This window comes from Thamnophis elegans, chromosome 14 (assembly GCF_009769535.1).
Source record: "Thamnophis elegans isolate rThaEle1 chromosome 14, rThaEle1.pri, whole genome shotgun sequence".
NCBI classification, from domain to species: domain Eukaryota; kingdom Metazoa; phylum Chordata; class Lepidosauria; order Squamata; family Colubridae; genus Thamnophis; species Thamnophis elegans.
This window is the reverse complement of record NC_045554.1, coordinates 16,308,107-16,319,512: the sequence shown is the minus strand read 5'-3', so window position 1 is coordinate 16,319,512 and position 11,406 is coordinate 16,308,107. Positions and strand designations below refer to the sequence as shown.

The 11,406-nt window shown below is 40.7% G+C and overlaps 1 protein-coding gene across 1 annotated transcript in view; it reads right to left on the bottom strand.

Moving 5' to 3' along the window:
- Positions 1-395: 395 nt before the first annotated feature.
- RBFOX1 (RNA binding fox-1 homolog 1) overlaps positions 396-11,406 on the bottom strand; it is a 250,667-nt gene continuing 239,656 nt past the window's right edge. The window contains exon 12 of the mRNA XM_032230214.1: positions 396-1,078. Coding sequence (XP_032086105.1) covers positions 956-1,078 — 123 coding nt within the window. The 3' untranslated portion in view covers positions 396-955. The remainder of the gene's footprint in view (positions 1,079-11,406) is intronic.

The following is an 11,406-nucleotide window of genomic DNA, read 5'->3' as shown; positions in this document are numbered from 1 at the left end:
TTTTGCTTTTTTGTTTTTGTTCTTTTTGCCTAAACAGCTAGTTACGATTGGAGCTAAGTGCTGCCTGATGGAATGCATTAAAAGCTTGCCCTTCCATAGCTTTTAATAAGACTTTATGTACAGTTGTCAGTTCAAGCACCCTTCTTGTAACTCCCCCCCCCGCCCTCCCTCCCCCCCCCCAACTCAGAATTAACAACATAACCTTTGGCTTTGAAGAAATAGTGAATAATTTAAGACAGCTGATATAGAATTATAAGGTGCCATTGGGGGGTCCCCTTTTTTAATAGTTAATCAGGTGGAGCCCCATTTCCACCTTCTTGGTGATCCTCTCTCTCTCTCTCTTTCTCTATCTCTCTCTTTCTTTTTTCTTTCTTTCTCACTCTCTCTCTCTCTAGCTCTCTCCCCCCACACACCCCTTTTGAAAATAAAAATAAATGTCTTATGCAGGAAAAATAAATAAATTATGATATCACATACACTCTTACAAAACAAGTGAGGAATCCCAACAGCGTAATATTCAGCATATATAATTCATTTACATGATATAGAACTTTTGATGGTGCCCCACCCTCCCCTGGACAAATTCATTTCTAGCAGCTTTCTAGTTCAACCACAATGAAAATAATAATATTAATTAATTTAATAATAATTATTATTAATAATAATAATAAATACCTTCTACAGCCAGCAAACTATGTAACCTCCGGAAATTAAAAGACCCACAATATTAAAATACACAGAACAAAATATCTGAGGTATAAGATAAAAAATGTAAATACTTTTTTTTCTCCTCCTTGTTTTTTTAAAATGTATTTGTTTATTTTAGTTTACTTATTTATTTGTTTGTATTTTTTTTAGAGTTGCTAAAATGATGCATTACTGCATGTATTGCCATCCCCAGGCCTCGGAAAGCTTCCATTTGGGGAGGAATTATGGTTTGTTTGTTTTTTGTCATTTAGTATGGAGCAAAACGGCTGTATCCCCCTCGGTATATACTAGCCTGCAATGAAGAAAGAACGAGACCGACATCATCAGCATGGCTTCTGTTCTTGGCATCACTCAGGGGTGTAAAAGCATTCTGAAACAAAGCAATTTGACCAGTGGGTGTTTGACTTCCACTTTTTCCCATAACCAGATCTGCAATTTTTTATTTTTTTTATATATATATTTTTGTGCTACCTTCTGGGGATTTGGTTCCAACTCTTGGCTACGCGCCATTCTCAACACGCACTACAGGTAGTCCTCAACTTACAACCATTCGAAATTACAATGGCACTGAAAAAGATGACATTTTTTCACACTTACAACCATGATCAGGCGTCTTCGTGGTCACATGATCAAAATTCCGAGGCTTAGTTTATAGTTACAGCGGTCGCAGTGTCCTGGGGGGGGGGTTCCCCATTTATGGTGACCTTCTGACAAGCAAAATCAATGGGGGACACCATATTTCCTTAACAACCATGTCACTAACTGGACAACTGCCATGATTCACTTAGCAACGATGGCAGGAAAGGTCATGAAATGGGGCGAACTCATGGAACGATTCTTGCTTAGCAACAGAAATGTTGGTTCAGATGTGAATTGAGGACTACCTGTATCCAAACTGTGTCAGCGGCAGCTTAATCATCATCAGCCCAAACAACGATCCGTGACCTAAGTCATGATTAACAAATGGACTGACATTGATTCACCAAATGGATTCCGTTTATTTTGTATCTCAAATAGCCCAAACTCTACCCTTGATGCTTTTTTTTTTAAAAAAATGTAGAAATCTGCAGAGTTCATTCGTTGTTAATAAGCAAGGATACCAATAGCAACTACACAACGACAGTGGGATCATCTCTTGGTGACAGGTAGGTTTAGGACAGTGCGGGTGAGGTGTTAACAAAGGGGTGGCACTTAGGGTCATTGGTGAGTACTTTGTTTGACGTTTCTCAACCGTGCCAACTTGAAGGCCAGCGGACTTCAATTCTCAGAATTCCCCAGCCAGCTACGGAATTCTGGGAGTGAACTCCACACAGCTTCAAATCGCTAAGGTGATTTAGCTGGTGAAACTTTGTCCTCGTTAATTAGATAGTCAAAATCCCATCTCCTCTTTTACAGGCATTTGTAAAACCCACGAAGGGAAAATGCATTTGTCTGTGTGGGGAAGGGAGGGAGGAGTTTCCTTCTAGACTGTTCTATTGGCGAGTTTTGTTTTAATAATCCAACAACGACGGCATGAACAAAAAAAAATCCATTGGACCTATCAATATTTCTTTATTCTTATTTATGTAAACCCTTGTATCCTGCCCTCCGACTCTGTCCTACCAACTTTCACGTCTGGCGCCAAACACACGTTGATACATTAGTTTCCTTTCTCTGGTGGCACTGTTAGATGCCCTCCGTCCGGATTAACATTTTACGGGGTACTGTTGAGCCTTTTTTGTTTGTTTGTTTGTTTGTTTTTCGACTGAAAAGTTTTGTGCAAAATTCAAATAATTGTCCCCTTGGCAGGATCGCAGCCTGGCCACTGTTGTGATATTTCAGTTGGTGCAGATCAGCTCATTTCTCTTAGAAATGCAGACTGAACAAAATCTGTGAGGATCGCTAAATGGGCTGCAGAAAAAAAAGTGTGAGATTACTTGAGCCGTTAACGCACCAAAAGCTGCTTTCTGTACTCTTGCTGCCCCTCCATTACAATCAATCAATGACACAAAGGAACAGTTTTCTGGGCATCAACATTAACTCCCTGACTAAAATGGCTCCCTGCTGAGGGGTTTGGTACTAAACCTACCACCTGGGTTTCCCTCATCTTCAGAAGTTTGATAGGGTGCATCTTGTCAAAGTCTCTCTCACGTTTATTTATGATATTTATGTTTTGTGTCCCCTGAAGAAGCTCACGGTGGTTTACATGGGACCATTTTCCCCTTATCCCAGCCTCTCTGTGAGGCTATGTTGGTCTCAAGAGCAGCTCTAATTGGGATGTCCCAATTTTGAGGTTGCTTGGCTTGCACAGATTCTACCTTTGGGGACTGTCAAACAGTGTTTGCACAACATTGCTTGGTGGTTTTTAAACCATGATTAGGCCTCTTCCCTCCTTATAGGCCTGGCTGTCTTAATACATGATGACCACTCAATATATTTCATTATTCATTCAATACATTCTGAAACTTTGTAAAGGATAAATTCAGTAACATGACTAGTTATGGAGTAGAAGCTCCGTCTAAGTGTCTGGTGTATTTTATTTGTTTGTTCGCTTTATATCTTGCCTTTCTTCAAAAACTCAAGATGTTTAAGAGGGGATCACCCTTCATTTTGTCTTCTCAGAGATACCCTTCTGAAGTCAGTTGGGCTGAGAAGGGGTGACTGTCTAGGGTCATTCCATGGTTGGGTTCCCCTGGTTGAACATGGCCTTGAACTAAGAATCCTTCTAACCCAAACCTTGACCTAACCGTTCTGCCTCCATGAAACAGGTACACATTCATAAGGACTCACTGCCCTCAAAGGTTCCCCAAAAGTGATATCAAATTACAATATCAAATGTGATTAAGAAATTGTTCTTTTACTTCTATTTTGATGATTGTGTGCCCTCCACCCTGCCAGCATCCAACTCAAATATACAATTGCAGCAACTGGCCCAGAAAAAAAAAGTTGTACTCCAGCTCTGCAGAACACTCAAATCTACAAACAAATCTACAAACAATTCATTTGCTTTTTTGTAATATTCATATGCTGCTGACTCAGGACCATGGCAAAGCCTGGGGAGAAATTCTTACAGGATCCAATCTGGGTCGGTCACCACCAGAACGAGAAGTTTAGTCTTCCGAGCTTTCATAGCTTTCATGCTGGAGCCCATCCACAGGGAACTTGTCTCTAGTGGAATGTGTGCTTTGGGCTATTCTGTATATGGTGCCTGTTTTACGTGACTTTTTAGATATTGATTAGGGTGTTGATGACTGGCTATTAAGTCATTGGTTCCTAAGTACTTGTTAAACTAGTGGTAAATCAGCTGGCCCATTTCCCAGGCTTCAATCACTTCCCTGGCTGTTTTAATGCTTGCTCCACCAACAATCCACCAACAATCTTAGTAGCAGAGTAGTAGACTAAAACTTCTAGTCCCGTTGGCTAACCCAGATTGGATCCTTCTACATTTTCTTGAGATGTGTATATTCACCTTCATTTGTGAGAAATTCTTACAATGTTTGTAGAGGGTGTAGACAAGCTGAGCCATACTTGGACTCAGAAGTCAACTGGATTTTCCTTCCTGGCATGAGCTGCTGACCTTCTACCTGTCCAACTTGGCTCTATTGATTGTTGATTCATCAACCTCACTTACTGTACATTAGTTAGATGATCTTGTACAGATTCTGCATGAGTGCAACTGTAGATGCAAGAGCCAGCTTGCAGCATGGATCTAGGATTTACCTGCAGTCCTGCCAATGAGTACTGTAAGTCTTGGTTTGTTTCAAAATTACTAGTGAAGTTAACTTGCAAGGCAGTTGGATGTTATACTGCAAGGCAGACTGTTTCACTGTGTCCTGATTTTACATTCATGTACTACATGTGCTTGTTTAAACAAGTGTGTATGTGTGTTTATGTATACCATACTATACAGAGGTGGGTTTCTTCCGGTTTGCACTGGTTCGGGCAAACCGGTAGTGGTAATTTGGCCTGGGTTGCAGAACCAACAGCGACCCAGGCTGGCCACGCCCCTGAACCAGTTCCCTGGTCTCCACTGCCATTGCTGGCATGTTTTTTAGTAGTTTTTAATGTTCTTTGCACATGCGCAGAATAATTTATAGTGAACTGCTGACATATGCGCAGTGAACCAATACCAACCCACCGCTGATACTATATATATGTGTGTATGTGTGTGCACATATTATATATCCATACATAAATACAGTCTAATTAGTGCAAAGAATGTATTGTTGTAGGATAGATGGCTAGATGAGTGGATGGATGGATGGATGGATGGATGGATGGATGGATGGATGGATGGAATGACACACAGATAGATCAATAGATGTCCATTTTCTACAGGGCAATTGCTCCCTCTTTTGGCTCATATAAAGGGGAAGAGCTGATTAATGAAGAGTAGTGAGACACAATGCATGAGAGGGGTGTGAACTGCTTCAGAATCATTTGTGAACTGTGCATAGTCCTCTTGGGTCTACAGTCAGTGGTGGGATTCAGCCAGTTTGCACCTATTCGGGAGAACCGGTTGTTAACTTTCTAAGCAGTTTGGAGAAAGGGTTGTTGGAAGAAATTTCCTTTTCATTTTTTTTCCACTTGACAGGGCTAATCTGGTAAGGAAGGCAGGAAAGAAACATTCTGTTGTTGTTTCTAGCCTAATTTTTATTGCCCGGCTTACAGAAACTGCCTCTCCGGTTAAACCTTATTACATTGTAACAGCTAAGGCGAAGCACCCATTGACCTGAGTGACGTTGAGTTGGCTATGCCCACCCAGTCATATGACCACCAAGCCACACCTACCCAGCTGGTCATTAGGGCAGAGAACCGGTCGTTAAATTATTTCAATCCCACCACTGTCTACAGTACGTGTTGCCCAAGTTTCTTAAGGACACCTGGGGGCTCAAATTTCTGCCATGGAGCTCCATCATTAGCTTTTCCGTTGGCAATGGGGAGCCACTTGGTGCACAGAGCTTTGGATTCTCAAAACCTGCACTGTGAACCAAAGAGAGGCCTCCCATCATTGGCACCTGCCAGTCAAAATGATGAAAGCAGTGTCCTGGTGCTGGCCACACAGCTGTGAACCTTGGGCCCCAATGCTGCTTTGATCATTTGGATGAAAGCAGCTGGAGATTGAAGGTGCTCATATTTCACATGGTATGTGGTGCTCCTTCTCCTGCATAGAGATGTTCCTTTAACAAAAAAATAAAAATAAAAATGGTGGGATAGATTAATTACGGAGCTTCGAATTATATTTCCTCATTCTCTGAATTTAGTAGGTTTTGGTTGCTTGCTGAACTTCAGCAATATGGTCTTAGTGTCAGGACTGCAGCCATCTTTTCTTTTGGGTCTTTGGCCTGCCACACTTTCTATTATTCTACTATGCCTTTTCTATGGTGGGAAAATGGGAGGGGGAATTTTACAGAGTTAGATGCTATGTAGCCATAACAAAATTATTTCTAGAAAGCCAAGGTCATCCTTTGTTTCTGCACCTGACTGGAACTGGATGGGTGGAACCACCAGCATGGCAGTGGAAGATTGCACCATTTGATGGACCGGCAGTGCAGAAGGGCAGATATTAGAAATTTCCTTTATCCAATATTTTTATAAGACTTTACTACAATGATGCTACCTAAAGCTGTAGCACAATTGAGATGCATGAAGTCTAAGTGGACAACAGCTCAATAATTAGATGCAGCAATATAAATTATAAAGAATTAGCAGGTTTTTAAGAAGCGATTGAACAACCATTTGTCTGAAATGGAGTAGGACAGTGATGGCGAAACCTTTTGGCACCGAATGCCCAAACTGGAATGCGTGGGTGCGTGCGCACTGGAATACCATAAACTTTGAGACCAGCTGCGCCAGCCACCTGGTCTTCAGGTTTCCAGCACGCTTATGCTTATGGAGTTTATGGGGCTCTGGCACATGCAAAGAGCAGCTGGCCAACAGGCATGCGTGTGCTGGAAAACAGAACAATTGCTGACGAAGGTGTATATGCCCCACAGAGAGCGCTCTGCATGCCACCTCTGGCACACATGGCATAGATTGGCCATCATGGGTATAGGGTTTCCTGCCTGAGAAGGAAATTGGACTAGAAAATCTACAAGATCCATTCCAGCTCTGTTATTCTGTTATACCGTGGTGGCACAGTGGTTAGAATGCAGTACTGCAGGCTACTTCTGCTGACAGTTCGATCCTGACCAGCTCAAGGTTGACTCAGCCTTCCATCCTTTCAAGGTTGGTAAAATGAGGACCTAGACTGTTGGGGGCAAGAGGTTGACTCTGTAAACTGCTTAGAGAAGGCTGTAAAACAATGTGAAGCGGTATATAATACTAAGGGCCATTGCTATTGCTATACCAGGCTAAGCTATTCACTATGTTTTGTAAACGGATGAAATCTTTTCAAGAGTAGTGTTATCTTGAAAAACGGTCTACAAAACTGCATTTATTAAGAATTTTTTTCCTTCCAAAGAGAGAAGACCACAAATTGATTGATAAAATGGGACCAAATAATTCACTCAAACTCAGTGGGTAAAACGAAAATCTGAGGAAAATTTAAGTCGACAGTTGTGAAAACACACACACACACACACATACACTGAAGTTTTTAAAAAAACTTTTTGCAACTTTGTTCACCGATTGCTAAATTTATTTTTTTTAAAAAAAATCTCAGTAAATTGAAAAGGAGAGATATCCTTATCTGATTCATTTTTTAGATTGCTTAACAACTACAATACCCATGTGCCATCTCCTTGGTTGACCGCTCTCAATCTCAACTAATTTTGGGGATAGCAGTCAAAAGATCTGTTTCTTAACAATTCAGAACTATTTTAAACATGTTTCTTTTGCCAAAAAGTAGGCTGTTCCTGAGAAAAGATACTGGAGATATTGATCTCTGGAGGTTTAATTTCTCAAAAAGATGTGTATTTCCAAATGAAAGAAAAAAGTCCTTAATAAGAATTTTCCATCACTTTGTGATTTATTTGTTTATTTTCATTTGTAGACTGTTGGAAAAGATGTTTTCCCCATTTTTGTCCTCCAAATCACTTAAAAGCAAAATGAAGAAGTTGCAAATAAAATAAGATCAACAAGACAAAAGTTTTTGAAAATGCAAATAAACCAGGACGATGGTTGGCATATAAGATGAAAAAGGAGAAAGGAAAAAAATAAATAAATCAATTAATAGACCACGAAGGAAATATATGCTACCAAAATGAAGAAAAGAAAAGAAATAGTGGAAAAATATTATAAGAAGTTATACTAATGGGAGACAGTTTGCAGAGGAAAAGATAAAACAATATTTAGAAAAAGTGGAAATGCCCAAGATTCCAGAAAAATTGAAAAGGACACTGGAAGAGAGAATAACAATGATGGAAGGGATGGAAGGGATTAAAAGACAAAATCATGGAAAACACCAGAGCCGGATGTGCTACCAGTGGAATTTTACAAAACATTACAAGACAAATCACTTAAAAACCAGCCCTTGTTGGGTGACAAGTTTTTTTCTCCCACAAAACTAATTTAACTGCTTAAATAGTATTCCCATACACATGGAGAATAAAGTGAAGGTTTCTCCTTAGATGTTCAAGTCCACCCATCAAGTTATGTGGACAATTATATGGGATGAAGAAAGCTGTGGCTTTATGGAACAGTTAAAATAATTTATTCTGGTTCTACCCTTAAAAGAGGAGATGCCTGCAAGTGTGATCACATGGATAGAATAGAATAGAATAGAATAGAATAGAATAGAATAACAGAGTTGGAAGGGACCTTGGAGGTCTTCTAGTTCAACCCTCTGCTTAGGCAGGAAATCCTATACCATTTCAGACAAATGGCTATCCAGCATCTTCTTAAAAACGCCCAGTGTTGGAGCATTAACAACTTCTGGAGGCAAGCTGTTCCACTGATTAATTGTTCTAACTGTCAGGAAATTTCTCCTTAGTTCTAGGTTGCTTCTCTCCTTCATTAGTTTCCACCCATTGCTTCTTGTCCTACCCTCAGGCGCTTTGGAAAATAGCTTGAGTCTCTCTTCTTTGGGGCAGCCCCTGAGATATTGGAAGACTGCTATCATGTCTCCCCTAGTCCTTCTTTTCATTAAACTAGACATACCCAGTTCCTGCAACCGTTCTTAATATGTTTTAGCCTCCAGTCCCCTCATCCTCTTTGTTGCTCTTTTCTGCACTCTTTCTAGAGCCTCCACATTTTTTTTGACATCGTGGCGACCAAAACTGGATGCAGGATTCAGTTTAGATAGGAAAGATCACTGTTAAATTCCATTCGTATAGAAAGGAACGAGGTGCTTCTGGATTGAAAGGATAAGCCAGTGATATCAACGTTGCTTGGGGATGCCCAGTTGGGCATCTGGAGCTGGAAAGAAGGACGGAAGCTCATCCCACCTCACATTTGTGGTTTGAACCTCCAACCCAGCATCCTAACCACGTGAGCCACTGTGCTCTTTTGTTAAATAATCACTGAATAACTAGGGCAGGGGTGTCAAACTCAAGGCCCGCGGGCTGGATTCGGTCCATGGGGTGCTTAGATCAGGCACATGGGGCCGCCCTGAAAACTGCAAAGAAACATTTCACCATGCCTCTGCCAGTGAAAAAGGACCTCGGGAGAGCCTCATTTTGGGCCATGACAGAGTCCTGCAGCCCATGATGACCCCTTGGGCTCCATTTTCATTGGCAGAGGGCTAGCAAAACAAACTAAAAATGAAACAAAAGGAGAAATGTTTTCCCTTTTGCACTGGAGCATTTAAGAAGGAGCAGGAAAGGGAGAAAGAGAAAGAGGAAAGGCAAAGAAAAAGAAGGGAAGTTGGGCAGAGAGCAAGGAAGGAAAAAAGAAGTGAAGAGGGGAAGAAATAAGAAAGGAGAATGAAGAGGGAAGGAAAAAGAAGAAAAGGATAGAAGGAAGGAGATTATAACAAGAAGGTGGGAGGGTCTGAGGGAAGTCCTGCCTTAGCACTTGGCCACTAGAGGTCCCTCTAACATGAGTGACAACCCTAGCCCCCCAGGTCAAACACAAAGCTGAGGACCCAGCGCTGTCTGAAGATGTCTCCCTGATCATGCGGCTGGCATGACTAAACGCCATAGGTGCACAAAACGCCGTTTTCTTCCCACCAAAGGCGGTTCCTGTTTTTCTACTAGCATTTTTAATGTGCTTTCGAACTGCTAGGTTGGCAGAAGCTGGGACAAGTAACAGGAGCTGACTCCATTATGCGGCGCTAGGGATTCGAACTGCTGAACTGCCGACCTTCTGATCGACAAGCTCAGTGTCCTAGCCACTGAGCCACCACATCCCTTTTTTTAAAAAAAATAATCCATTTTAATAAACTATACATCTCCCAGAGAACTGGGCACATTGGTCAGTCTAGAAATGGGATCAATTATATACAACGTGTTCTGCTTCCTCAGTAACAAGGGAGGCACCATAACCTTGTTATGGGAAAGAGGCCTCAGTCTGTTTCAGGATAATTTCATAGACGTTCACACTTTCAAGGAAGTGCTGTGTTCACATAATTGTTATTCTTCTTTACATTTGTCATTCTTACACATTTGTTATTCCATTTAATAGGTTATAATATACAGTTTGGGTTGCTTCATTTACCCTTTCTTTTCTCCCTCCCTCCCTTCTCTACTTCCTTCCTTCCTCCTCTCCTTCCCCTTCTTCTTCCCTTACTTCTCCCCTACTCCTACTCTTCCTCTTCCCCTTCCTACCCTCTCTCCTTTTTATCTCCCTTCTACTCTCCTCTTACTTCTTTCTTCTTTCCCTCCTCTTCCTCTCCTTCTCTCCCCCTCTCTCCCTTTCTTTTTCTGTTGTTACATGTGATCTTTCAAGTCTCAGTTTATGTTTTTTTGGAACGGTATTTCTGCAAACCCAAATATAATTTAGTATCATTTCTTATTCCCTTATCTTTGCTAATCTATCCTAACGAATCCTAATCTATCCGGCTCTTGAATATATACTTGTATATTTAATATTTTCTTTTCTGTTTTCCCCCTCTTCCCCCCCTTTTTCATTCAATAGTGCATCATCTGAGTTCTGTATCTTCTCCTTGCTTTCTTTGCTAGCTTCCTTTCTCTAGCCAATCATAAAATCTTCCCCATGTCTTGAGGTACACCGATTCCTCTTTATCCTTTATTTTCAGTGTCAACCGGTTCATCTCTGCACAATCTAGTATCTTTTTTATTATCTCTTCATCTATTGCTAACTTATTTGATTTCAATTATGTGAATGTATACTTAAAATGGTATTCAAGAGAATAAAATTTTTTAAAAAATTGGCAAAAAAGAGGAAGTGCTGTGTTTCCAGGACACTGGCCTATGTCACAGAGCAGGCTTTGTGTAATTTTTTTAATGACAAAGGTTATAACCCAGGGCAACATAGCTTTTAATACATCAATATTTATAACGTCTACTAGTATGGTAGGTTTGATGCACAGTTTTGCCCAAAGGTATATTCGGAATGAAAAGAAGAAAAAATAAAAGAAAGATAATCCATTTTAAAGGAGTCCAGACTCGATTGCAATATGTGCACTGTCTACTGAAATAAACCCAATCAGGACATTTAGATTTTGAGAGAAATAACCTAATTTCTCAACTACTACGGAAAGATAACTTTACTATACAGAGATATTATATCCAGTTTTGGTCATCATGATATAAAAGAGATGTTGAGAGTCTGGAAAGAGTACAGAGAAGAGAAACAAAGATGATTTAGAGAGTGAAA